This window comes from Rhinatrema bivittatum, chromosome 8 (genome assembly GCF_901001135.1).
Source record: "Rhinatrema bivittatum chromosome 8, aRhiBiv1.1, whole genome shotgun sequence".
NCBI classification, from domain to species: domain Eukaryota; kingdom Metazoa; phylum Chordata; class Amphibia; order Gymnophiona; family Rhinatrematidae; genus Rhinatrema; species Rhinatrema bivittatum.
In genome coordinates, this window is record NC_042622.1 from 207,031,262 (window position 1) to 207,045,015 (window position 13,754).

The 13,754-nt window shown below is 42.8% G+C and overlaps 1 protein-coding gene across 1 annotated transcript in view; it reads right to left on the reverse strand.

Annotated features, from left to right (window-relative positions):
* Positions 1-13,754, reverse strand: part of TSPOAP1 (TSPO associated protein 1) — a 1,024,985-nt gene that overhangs the window by 197,999 nt on the left and 813,232 nt on the right. The window contains exon 23 of the mRNA XM_029613537.1: positions 13,011-13,246. Coding sequence (XP_029469397.1) covers positions 13,011-13,246 — 236 coding nt within the window. The remainder of the gene's footprint in view (positions 1-13,010; positions 13,247-13,754) is intronic.

Genomic DNA, 13,754 nt, shown 5'->3' on the forward strand with positions numbered 1-13,754 from the left:
GGGCTTTCTTTTCCTTAATTTAGAATTTCATAATTTCTTCTTCCAAAAAGCTCGAAGCAATCCTCATAGGGAGATGCATGTCCACCATCTGCTGGAGATGGAGAATACTGGCAGGCTGGGGGTCAGTGTAGGGCTATATATACTGTCACATCAGCTTGCTCAGTCTCCATATGCTGGCAGGGGACCATAAACCCACTGGTCCTGCATCCATCTGTCTACACACTAGGAAATGTAGGATTAAGGCATTTAACCCCCTTTTCAAAAAACATGACACCTCCTTGTGAGACAATGTAGGTGTCATAGTGGATAACACATTGAAATCGTCGGTTCAGTGTGCTGCGGCAGTCAAAAAAGCAAACAGAATGTTGGGAATTATTAGAAAAGGAATGATGAATAAAACGGAAAATGTCATAATGCCTCTGTATCGCTCCATGGTGAGACCGCACCTTGAATACTGTGTACAATTCTGGTCGCCGCATCTCAAAAAAGATATAATTGCGATGGAGAAGGTACAGAGAAGGGCTACCAAAATGATAAGGGGAATGGAACAACTCCCCTATGAGGAAAGACTAAAGAGATTAGGACTTTTCAGCTTGGAGAAGAGACGACTGAGGGGGGATATGATAGAGGTGTTTAAAATCATGAGAGGTCTAGAACGGGTAGATGTGAATCGGTTATTTACTCTTTCAGATAGTAGAAGGACTAGGGGACACTCCATGAAGTTAGCATGGGGCACATTTAAAACTAATCGGAGAAAGTTCTTTTTTACTCAACGCACAATTAAACTCTGGAATTTGTTGCCAGAGAATGTGGTTCGTGCAGGTAGTATAGCTGTGTTTAAAAAAGGATTGGATAAGTTCTTGGAGGAGAAGTCCATTACCTGCTATTAGGTTCACTTAGAGAATAGCCACTGCCATTAGCAATGGTTACATGGAATAGACTTAGTTTTTGGGTACTTGCCAGGTTCTTATGGCCTGGATTGGCCACTGTTGGAAACAGGATGCTGGGCTTGATGGACCCTTGGTCTGACCCAGTATGGCATTTTCTTATGTTCTTATGTTCTTAACTTCCCTTAAAGCAAAAAAAAATTGCTGCAACCTACACTTTAAAGAAATCAAGGCCAAGACCTTGTTGAGACTCTTCTGTAAGAATATCTCCTATTTGTAACACCATGATAAACAGTTAATCTGTCTACAAAATATTGCAAAAAAACTCACAATACTCTCACATAAGATGTTTTTGTGGAATTATCTTTAGAACTTAATCTTGTTCTAACAACTGATAGTTTGTATCCCTTTTGGCTAATCTTGCCCTCTCAATAGCCATGGCATAAGCAAGAACAAATATGGGTTTCCCAGTACTACTGATCTCTGGTGAAGGAGAGCCCCCTATGCCTTGAAAATGCAATGGTCAATCCACTATCTGTCTACTTACATAAGCATACCATGGTCCTTGCAGCCAGTCTGGTGCCACTAGGACCTCATAGGAGCTCAGTCTCAGTCTACTTTGAACTTCAAGGAGACAGCTCAAACTACTGATTCTTGGGGAGAGCTAAGGAATAAGTTTAATTTTTCCTTATTTTATAGGGCTTCTTTGTTATATTTTTCTGTTTTTTTTGTGTAGTGCTAACCTTATCTCTATATTTTTCTAGATATTGATATTGCTGCATTAAATTGCTGTGTGTTTGTTTAACCTAACCAAGAAAGGGAGTGGGCTATCTAGCTTTGGGCAGCTGACTCATAGGGCATTGCAGGGGGCTATCAAGTCTAAGGGGGCCAGAAGTCTAAGTAGTAAGATGTAATGTACAGCAGTGAATGATTATATAGGCTTAACTGGCATCTCAAAGACATGGTAGAAGGAGGACAACCAATGGGACAGTGCTATATCGGGGTACAAATTATATCGCAATGACAGAGAGGAGCACCCGGGAGGCGGTGTGGCACTTTATGTCCGGGATGGCATAGAGTCCAACAGGATAAACATCCTGCATGAGACTAAATGCACAATTGACTCTTTATGGGTAGAAAACCCTTGTGTATCAGGGAAGATTATAGTGATAGGAGTATACTACCGTCACCTAGTCAAGATGGTGAGACTGACAGTGAAATGCTAAGAGAAATTAGGGAAGCTAACCAAATTGGTAGTGTGGTAATAATGGGAGACTTCAATTATCCCAATATTGACTGGGCAAATGTATCATTGGTACATGCTAGAGATATAAAGTTCCTGGATAGAATAAATGACATTTTTATGGAGCAATTGGTTCAGGAACCGACAAGAGAGGGAGCAATTTTAGATCTAATTCTCAGTGGAGCACAGGATTTGGTGAGAGAGGTAACGGTAGTGGGGCTGCTTGGCAATAGTTTTTTTATTTTTATTTATCTATTTGTAATTTTTTATATACCGATAACCATTTTCACATCGTATCGGTTTACAAGGAACATAGAGATAGAACGCCAATTGCATGGCACAACGAGTAATGGAGCACAAAAGAATAAATAAACTTTATTACATAGTAATCAATAACATGGACCACCTGGGAAAGAAGAAAAGCAAAATTGCTTACCTTGTAATAGGTGTTATCCCAGGACAGCAGGATGTAGTCCTCACATATGGGTGACATCAGTAATGGAGCCCTATGTACGGAAAAACATCTTTCAAAGTTTCTATGAAACTTTTGACTGGCACCAGAGTGCCTACTGAGCATGCCCAGCATGCCATGATATTCCCTGCCACAGGGATCTCCCTTCAGTCTGTTTTGTAGCAATTAGCGTTAGCCAAAAAATAAAATAATAAAACGTATCTGACCCAACTCGGTGGGGTGGCGGGTGAGTTTCGTGAGGACTACATCCTGCTGTCCTGGGATAACACCTATTACAAGGTAAGCAATTTTGCTTTATCCCAGGACAAGCAGGATGCTAGAGGCTGAGTCATTTGGAATTGAGGCAACAGTGAAGTATTGTTGTTGAAATGAATCAGCCGAAGATCACAGCAGGTTGGATGTAGAAGGAGTTGGGATTACACTGGAATCAAGTTCTTTAAGACAGATTGTCCATAGGCTGAATCTTGTCTTCCTTCTTTGTCTAAACAGTAGTGAGCTGCAAAAGTGTGAAGAGAACTCCATGTTGCTGCTTTACAAATGTCCAGAATAGGTACAGAGCGAAGGTGAGCTACTGAGGTTGACATCGCTCTGACTGAATGTGCTTTTACTCGCCCTTGAAGAGTAAGGCCTGCTTTCTCATAACAAAATTGTATGCAAACTGCTAGCCAATTTGACAAAGTATGTTTACCCACTGGTTTACCTGGTTTGTTTGGATCATAGGATACAAATAGTTGACTAGATTTCCTTTGGACTGTAGTGCGGTTTAAGTAGAAAGATAGCGCACGTTTACAGTCCAAGGTATGTAAGGCTCTTTCTCCCTGGTGAGAGTGAGGCCTTGGAAAGAATGTTGGTAAAACTATAGATTGATTGAGGTGGAATTCCGTGACTACTTTTGGAAGGAATTTAGGATGAGTACGGAGGACCACCCTGTCATGTAGGAACTTTGTAAAAGGTTCGTATGTGACAAGAGCTTGTAGTTCACTGACTCTTCTAGCTGATGTAATGGCTATGAGGAATACAGTTTTCCATGTAAGATATTTAAGGTCACAGGTATCTATGGGTTCGAATGGGGAACGCATGAGCCTGGTTAATACTATGTTCAGGTCCCATTGTATGCTTGGGGAATGAAGTGGAGGGTTAAGGTGAGTTAAGCCTTTCATAAATTTACTGACGAGAGGCTGTGTAGAGATAGGTGCATCTCCCAGCCTGTTATGGTAAGCTGAGATTGCACTCAAATGTACTCTTACGGATGAAGTCCGAAGACCAGAGTCTGAAAGATGGTATAGGTAATCTAGTAGTGAGGTAGTGGGGCAAGTGAAGGGATCTAAAGATTTCTGAGTGCACTACAAAGTAAATTGTTTCCATTTGTAGGAATAATTCTTTCTAGTGGAAGGTTTACGTGAAGCTATCAGCACTTGAGATATAGTGGTTGGAAGGTTGAGTGGTTGTAAGATCAAGCTTTCAACATCCATGCCGTCAGGGACAGGGATTGAAGGTTGGGATGGCACAAGCGACCCTGATCCTGAGTTATGAGAGTGGGAGCTACTCCCAGACGAATGGGATCCCTGACTGAGAGGTCTAGCAGTGTGGGAAACCATACTTGTCAGGCCAGTATGGGGCTATGAGTATCATTGTCTCTTTGTCCTGTTGTAGCTTCACTAGAGTTTTGGTTATGAGTGGTATCTGTGGATACGCATATAACAGGCCTGAGTTCCAATGGCAAGCAAAGGCGTCCCTTGGTAGGCTGTTCTCCTGTTGTAACAGGGAGCAGTAATTGTTCACTTTGTAGTTCAGATGGGATGCAAAGAGATCTATTGTTGGTTGACCCCAGCGTTGGAAGATCTTGGTTGCTATCGTTGGATCCAAGGACCACTCGTGTGGTTGGAACTGACGACTTAGGCGATCGGCTACTATGTTGTGGATGCCTGCTAGGTAAGTGGCCCGTAGAAGGATTGAATGCGCTAGGGTCCAATCCCAAATCTGTGCTGCTTCCTGGCAAAGGAGGTAGGAACCTGTTCCCCCTTGTTTGTTAATGTACCACATGGCTACTGTGTTGTCTGTTTGGATCAGCACTGTCTTGGGTGAAAGGCAGTCCTTGAACGCATGCAGCGCATAACGTATAGCTCGAAGCTCTAGGAAGATTATCTGAAAAGAGACTTTGGTTTTTGTCCACGTGCCCTGGGTCTTCAGATGACCAATGTGCGCTCCCCAACCTAAAGTGGACGCATCTGAAGTTAATGTTACTTGTGGAACTGGTTGCTGGAAAGGTAGACCTTTGAGCAAATTGTTCATTGATGTCCACCAGAGGAGGGAAGAACACAGTTCCTGAGTTATTAGAATGTGAGAGGACAATGGTTGGATGGCTTGAATCCATTGTGTTTTGAGTGTCCATTGCATTAGACGCATGGTCAATCTGGCCATGGGAGTGACGTGAACTGTGGAAGCCATGTGACCGAGGAGGGTGAGGCACTGATGAGCTGTGACTCGAGATTGAGTTCGGAGAGAGTGTGCCAGGAGAATGAGTGTATGGGCACGGTCTCTTGGAAGAAATGCATTTGCTTTGATGATGTTTAAATCTGCACCGATGAATTGTAGAAGGTGAGATGGTGTGAAATGGGATTTCTGATAATTGATGAGAAACCCCAAGGAGTGAAGTAAGTTGACTGTGAGCTTGAGGGAATTGAGAGCTCCTTCTTTTGTCCGACTCCTGATGAGCCAATCGTCCAGATAAGGGAATACATGTACCTTCTGCTTGTGGAGGTGTGCCACCGCCACTGCCAGACACTTTGTGAATACTCGAAGTGCTGAGGCTAGGCCGAATGGGAGCACTCTGTATTGAAAACGTTGTCCTTTGACGAGAAATCGCAAGTATTGGCAATGAGGAGGAAAGATGGGAATGTGAGCGTAGGCGTCTTGAAGATCCAGAGAGCAGAGCCAATCCCCTTTTTGAAGAAGAGGTAGCATGGTGCCTAATGATACCATCCTGAATTTTTCTTTTTTGAGAAATTTGTTGAGATTTCTGAGGTCTAGGATGGGGCGTAGGCCTCCTGTTTTCTTTGGAATGAGGAAATATCGGGAGTAGAATCCTCTGCCCTGCTGGGGCCTGGGAACTGGTTCTATGGCCCTGGCTCTCAGAAGGGTGGATAATTCTGTTTTTAGAAGTTTGGAGTGGTGGTTCACTGTCCAAGAGGAGAGTGGTGGAGTTTCTTTTGGTACAGTGAGAAAATCCAATCGGTACCCCTGAGCTGCAATGGAGAGTACCCAGTGGTCTGTAGTTATGGAGATCCAGTTGTGATGAAAAAATACTATGCGACCTCCTACTGGTAGGTGTGGGAGTGGATTTGACGGATGGGCTTCTGCTCTGAGTATATTTCAAAACCCTGATGTTGATGCGGTTTGAGGAGGGGGTTGAGGCCTGGAAGGCCTTTGTCTAGACTGGGGACGCTGAGTTGGGCGAGATGGTCTTGCACGGCTTGTTGGAGGATAGTTGCATCATTGGCGGTAATATGGACGTCTTGTATCACACATCTGGGAAGTCTCCTGGAAGGAGGTTGAGACTCCTGAGGAATTAAGGAGAGTTGTTTGAGAGTCTCGGTATGTTCTTTTAACATGGCGACTGCTTCCTTTACCTTGTCTCCAAACAGGTTGTCACCCAGACAAGGAAGGTCGGCCAGTCTCTCCTGTACCTCTGGTCTTAAGTCTGATGCCTTAAGCCAAGCCCACCGACGAGCTGTAATTCCCGAAGCTGACAAACGAGATGCAGTTTCAAAACTGTCATAAGTCGCCCTAACTTCATGTTTGCCTGCTTCTAGACCTTTATGCACTAATTGAAAGAAGGCATCCTGGAACTGTTCAGGGAGTGTTTGAGTAAGCTCTTGGACCTGCTTCCAGAGATTATGTTGGTATTGATTCATGAAGAGCTGGTAAGCAGCAATTTGAGAGACCAGCATAGATCCTTGAAATACTTTACGGCCTAAATTATCAAGGAATCTATTATCCTTCCCTGGTGGTGTTGAGGAGTGAGTTTTCACCCTTTTTGCTTTTTTCTGTGCTGACTCAACTACCACGGATTGGTGAGGTAGCTGAGCCTTTTGGAATCCTGGAATTGGTTGAACCAGGTATGTTGCATCTAATCTCTTGTTAACCAATGCAAGTGAGCCAAGATGTTCCCACATTCGGTACATGAGTTCCTGGAGCACCTCATGCACAGGCACAGCCAAAATTTCCTTTGGTGGATCTACGAATTGTAGAACCTCCAGTGTCTTGTCTGGAATTTATCTCTGACTATAGTTGGAAAGGGATTGTCTCCGCCATATCCTTCACGAAGTTGGAGAATGACAAATCCTCCGGAGGAGACTTTCTGCGGTCTTCTGGAGGTGAAGGTTCAGAAAGCATGTCCTCATCGGAAGAGACATCTGTCTCAGTGTCTGTTCCAGTGTCCCTTGGGTGTATTGTCGGCTGAGGCCTAAAAGGCATCGATGGTAAAGTCTTTGGAATCAATGGAAATAGAGGAGACTGAGGTTGGCGAGGCCTAGGAACTCCCGAAGGTCCTGGCATAGGTTCCGGTAAGATGTCCTCCTCGATGCCTTGAGGTTTTCTTGAAACGGCATCGATTAAAATATCCAGTTTTATCATCAGAGGTTGAAAAATAGAAACCTCTGGCACTGGCATCGATGGAATCATCGGAGGAATCGATGCTGGAATCGAAGGCAGCACCGACGGCATCGGTGGTGGAATAGATGGTGATATCAGTATCGATGGTAATGGATCCGATGGCACCGGAACAGGTGTCGATGGCAAGGTCGGTGTCGATGGCTGAATTGGCATCGTGTCGAGGAGTGCTTCTCGGACCACTTGACGGATGTATCCATCAAGTTCCGCCCGCATAGCTGATGGAATCAGAGCAGCTATGGGGGGAGGCGGTGATGGCGATGCCAGTACCTCCCTCAGAGCCCTGAGGAGGTACGGTACCCTGCACCGATACCGGTGGGGATCACCCTGGAATCGTAGGCCTTGGAGACTCCACGCTCAGCCGAGCTTTCTTAGCGGAGGAGGCCGATTCCGTCGATGACGTAGCGGGCATCGGATCGATGGTTGAGATGTGCAGGCGTCGGTGCCGATGCTTCTCCTTAGATTTCTCACTGCCCGATGTGGACGCCTTCAATGATGGCAAGGGGGAGGGAATAGATGCATCTCCGGCCTCACCTGGAAGTCGCTTTTTAAGGATGACCTTATGAATCGCTCCAGATGGAGACGATTGATGGGGCTGGGAGCAACTGAATTTTAAAAAGTTGCTCCATCTTCTCCATCCAGAGCCGATGTCCCTTCGATGTCATCTCGGCGCAGAGGGGGCAGGACTTGACATTGTGGTTCTCGCCGAGGCAAAGCACACATTCCTGGTGCAGGTCCGTTATGGACATGGTTCTTGCACAATTTGGGCATTTCTTGAAGCCCGAAGCCATTTTAGTTGGACAGCCGTCGACTATGGCACGAAAAAATGGTGCGGAACCGACAAAAGTGAGAGAAAAAAAAACTTACCACTATGGTAAAGAAGGGAGACCCTTGCGGTTAGAAGTTTTTCTAACTTTTTTGGAAAAGTTTCGAAGTGTGGAGAAAAATCACCACAGGACTCCAATTTAACCGTGAGGCTAACGGCTCCGCGGAAAAAAGAAGACTGAAGGGAGACCCCTGTGGCAGGGAATATCATGGCATGCTGGGCATGCTCAGTAGGCACTCTAGGTGCCAGTCAAAAGTTTCACAGAAACTTTGACAGAAGTTTTTCCATATAGGGCTCCATTACCGATGTCACCCATATGTGAGGACTAGCATCCTGCTTGTCCTGGGATAAGAATCAGTACCCTAATGTCTGAGTCATAGAAATCTTCCAGCCTCTAACGCACTAGTGATCTTGAAGAACTAAAATGTATTAATCTTGACAAAAAGATAGGCAACTGTGGATTCAAGCTGTGCAGTCTATTCTCCATCAAAAAGCTGCAGATTTCTGCTTAATAGAGCTCTTTCCACCCTACTAGTACAGATGCCATCCTCACAGATAGCTGATGGAAAAAAAAAGTAAAGCATAATTCCTTACATGCAGTGCCTCTGCCCACAAGGATAGATGATTTCCTGCTCAGAGGTAAGAATCTGACAGCAACCTGTGTCTTTTAAAACAGACGTTACTTTACCTGCAGGGAATGTCTATTCTGAAAGCAGTTTAATCTCCAGTTCTACATAGAGTGGAATGGTTATGGATACCTTCTATGGCCCTCTCAGAACTAAATCTCAGTCGGAGGAATTTTTCATACCTAAATTTCAACTTAGTGAAATAGATGGATTATTGAGACCTTCTATTGCTCAGAATTAAATTTTTTTACTACATCCTCCTGATCTACAGAGTGAGACACTACTGTTTCAGGGAAATAACTATACCCTTTCAGTATGTCCTGTTACTAGATTCCTATATTTGTACTGTAGGACCTGAAGATTTCTTGCCATTTAACTATATATTTAACTTTTTCTTTAAAGGCTGAAATGATTTGTTTAGGATTTTTAAGGATCTGGGGAGAAAAAAAACCCAGAGGCAAGGATGCTGGCAGTAATCACTTTGTCCCAGCACTTGAAGAGTTAATATGTGGCTGTGCAGAGCCTGTAACTACTCAAGATTTCTGAAGATGGCAGCATTCTAGACACAATGGTAGAAACCATTAGCTGTTCTCTTTCTGGGAATGTCGTTGAGTTTAAAATATACTTTTGCACTATATTCAGGTTAGTAGGACTCCAGATTGTAAGCTTGCTTTGATTTGCACTCTTGTTTTATCATTGCATTTGCAAGCTCAACACTATGTGCTGTCAAACGCTGCTGCCTTTTAATGGTCACAGAGCACAAAGCACTTAGACATACGAACTGGCACAATGCAATACTCAGAAAATATCTCCTAGCTGTAGTAACATTTCCAATACAAATAAGGTATATTTTCCCTTTTCTATTTTTTTTTTTTAATCATAGCCTGTATGACTTACCTTAGCCAGCTGAAAGCTCCGGTTCTCTTTCTGCCTTGAAAAATAATGTTACCTTCCCGCGTCAATTGTTTTTTTATTGCTCAGCCTATTACCACATTCAAGGGATGGGAGCTGGGAAAGAAGCCCTGCGTTAGAGGCTCCCTTTGTGTCCTGACAAGAGGTGGTGAGCTTTCAAATTGTCAACAGCATACTTTGCTGCAAGGCTTATCAATTGCAGGAGCCTGGCTGCACAGGTATTTTAGCTCACATACAGGCCGATACAGTACACTGCGCTCCGACGGAGCGCACTGTTAACCTGCCCTTGGACGCGCGTTTTCCCTTACCCCTGTATACATCATTTGTCTGTAGTTCCAAATGTTTATTCACTTACTCCCGGTTACAGGTTAAAGAGAGAATTGCAACAGTCATTAGATTTCCTAAATCTTAACACCACCTCCCTATTAGCAATTATAGGTGTCCTTACACAAATACAGTGCTTACAAGCCATTTTTTTTTAGTTATAGTTTATGAGTCTGAGAATATGTTTTAAAAGAACTATTGATGAATTATCACAGTCATATGTACAGATGATTGTTATTATCCCAAAGCGAAGTATGTGCTATTTTAAAAAGGACAAGGTTGTATTTCCATTGAATTTGGTCTAATTGGTAGGAATAACTGTTAAAATGGCTCACATTTCTAGAGGTAATTGGCAGTGACTACTTGTAGTTTGCTCTGTTCCTTTGCTTGTGAATGTGGAAGCAGTATGAATGTGTTTGCCTACCTGTTTATTGTTTTATGGTCCTAAAACAACGACCTGCTAGAGGCGCCAGCTATGTGGATTACACGACCTGCAGGAGGTGCCTGCATCCAGACCTTCTCCGGGCTCCAGGGAGTCGCCCAAGTCCCAGCCGCCGGGTTCCTATGGGCTCCTCCTGGGGGAATCGCGAGCTTCCAGGGTGAAGTCTTCATTCCACTTTTACATCACCAGGCCTCGCCTTCTGACGGTAGGGACCTAAAAGGGTTTTTCCTTCTAGGTCGCACTGACTGTACCTCAGATCAAGGGTCCACTACCGGAACTATAACACCATGGCCCTGAGTGTGATGATTGTTCCCAATCATTAAGAGGAAAAAAATGAAAATATAGGCTACTTGTTACTTGCTGCTTTAAAAGAAAAAACTCCTCCTGTGTTAACAAATACCTGGAATACCTGGAACAAGAAGGCCAGGACGGCATGGGAATGCAGAGTAAATGTGAAGATGAGACTGAGCAAGTAAAGAATGTGTGATGTTTGAGAGATGCGTGAGAGACATGTACCTGCAACTTAAAAGAATATGAAAGCCATGCTTAATAATCTAAAAAGAGGGTAATGTAAATTTAAAACAATGCTATGTTTATTCCCATAAGGAAATACAATCTCATTCTTTCAGTTTTCACTATCTTGATGTATTTGTATAGAGACTTAGGTAACCTACCACTAGGACAGGTAATGCCAATTACAAGCCATTTGGCATAAAGAATTAGTAACATTAATTCTTCAAGGGGGGGAATGATAATAATCTGGATTTAAGTAATTAAATAAGAATTAAATAATTAAATGATAAAATTAATGAAACAGTTTTACCCAAGAGAAAGGAATGTATTTGTCTTTACTAATAGGCAAAACAAATATGAGTAAGAGAAACAGAAGCAGTTTGTGTAGGAGAGCTGTCTCCAGCTCAAGGCCTAGTATACCAGATAACAGTACTTTCACATCATTAGTTTAGGTAAAGGTTCAAGTGATGCCATCAGTAATTCTCCACTCCAAGAAGGGGGGCCATCCCATAGAAACTGTCAGCATAATTTTGTATATAAGGATATGATGTTTAACTAAGAAGCGGAGCAGACTTTGACACGTCACCGTTAGACGCTCTAAGTAACTCCCAGGAAAACTATCTTTCCTGTAATTCTTCTTCTGACTTTTACTTTGCTTTACTATAATAAAGAGTATTATTGAGAAGTATAAAGACTGCGAGTGTTTTCTATAGTAAATTAAGGTTAAGTGCCGGCCTTCTTTGAATTCTCTGTGAGTGTGGGGTCCACAGATAATGATTTGAACTCCCTGCAAAAAGCAGGTAATGATACCTTTGAAATCTCAGAGATTCGCAGTGCTCTGATAATGAACACCCCTTATTCAGTAAGGGGCGGAAAACACGCGTCCAACCCATGGCACCTAACAGCGCCCTAAACATGCAAATGCATGTTGATGGCCCTATTAGGTATGCCTGCGCGATACAGAAAGTAAAATGTGCAGCCAAGCTGCACATTTTACTTTAAGAAATTAGCGCCTACCCAAAGGTAGGCACTAGTTTCTGCCGGCACTGGGAAAGTGCACAGAAAAGAGATATGAAGTCGAAGGTCCCGAAGAGTAAAAAAAGTAAAAAAAAATAAAAAAAAAATTAAATGGGTGGCTGTCAGCGGGCTCGAGAACAGATGCCGGCAAAATTGAGCGTCGGCTGTCAAACCCGCTGATAGCCGCCGCTCCGAGTCAAAAGGACACTAGCGCGTCCCTAGCGCCTCCTTTTGCCCGTTTCTACCACACCACCTAATTTAAATACAGAATCGCGCGAACAGGCAAGTGGCCTGTGCGCGCGCCGGGAGAGCAGGCGTTCGTCCGCTCTCCCGTGGACTTTACTGAATCGGCCCGATAGTAAGTAGACGTTCCCTTTTTAGAAAAGGGCTTGCTCAAACTACACATGTAGTGCTCTCCCAGAGAAAACAAGCCCTATCATATGGGTAGTGAGCTGCCTTGCTGTCCTGGCTTGCATCACTGCAGAGAACAATCTGCAGGAGCTTGGCCCATTAAGATAAATTTGACTCAAAAATAGTTTAAGGGCTATATCACAACCATGAAATAGTCATAAAAATTCTCTTCAATTAAAAAAAAAACAAACAGGTTGAGGCTTGTCCACAATCATCCATCCAATAGCTGACGGCAGAGAATATCGGCTGAATCTGGTTCTAAGCATGGCATACATATAGGTGATGTCATAAAAACAAAACAATAAAACGAAACAAAAAAAAAAACTGCTTCCAACTGCTGGATAAGGGGACTAAACCCATATGTTGACTGGTGAAGCAGAAGGACAAGGAAATTGTGTTTTGGAAGAATTGGATGTTTGTCTTATGATCTACTTTAATGATTCTCAAATTTAATTCTTCAGACTCTCAAACAGGTTTACAGGATAAGCAAAATATGCTGGTTCTTACACCAAACACATGCCAAGTTCTCTCATAAATATTCATTGTAGATATCTTGAAAACTAGAAGTGAATGGGAATCTTCAAGACCAGATTTGAAAATTACAGATCAACAATACAACTTAACAGAAACCCTTAATGCATTTACATTATACATAGTATTGATTACCTTTAAAATCTGCCCTGCTTTAAATGGTAGCTCTTCCTCAGCTGCATTAGCATTAGGCGACATAGTCTGAGGATTGTAATCAAAATGGGCTAAAAATACCCTTGTAGAATTATTAACAGCCTCTCTACATTCTGAAATTGTCATTACTTCCGAAATTCCACTCTTGGTCACATCTGAGATTTCGCTCACTGAATCAGAATTCTCACTCATATCTAGCATCTCGGTCTTCAGATTTTCTGTAACAGCAAAAAGGAAAGCAATTTAACAAGTGAAAAATGAAGTTACTTACAATTAGTATTCTCTATATTGTTTTCACACTAAAGCAATTCCTATATGGAAGATGAAACTTTCAGTGAACCTATGTAAATGTGTTATGAGAAAAATAGGTTGTATTACATAAATTGTCTGCATACAAGCACTTAGCTATGTCTGTACCCAAGATGCAATCTCTTTCCAATACAGCAGCAATCCAAATGAAACTGGATAAGTTCTTATGAAACACAAATAAGTAAAGCCCGTGGCATCAAAATTAAGCATGGACTAAGTTAACAAATGAGATTACAGAAATGCTACAGAAGTTATCTGACAAATACTTTAATAAGGAATGCACACAAACAATATTTTTCAAAAGAAAATGAAAGATTAAAAGAGCAGCCTGCATCACTAATAGTTGTATCAGAGGATAAGAAAGGTATGAAAAAGACATTTATGTTGGTCCTCATGCTGAATGAAACCCCAAGATTT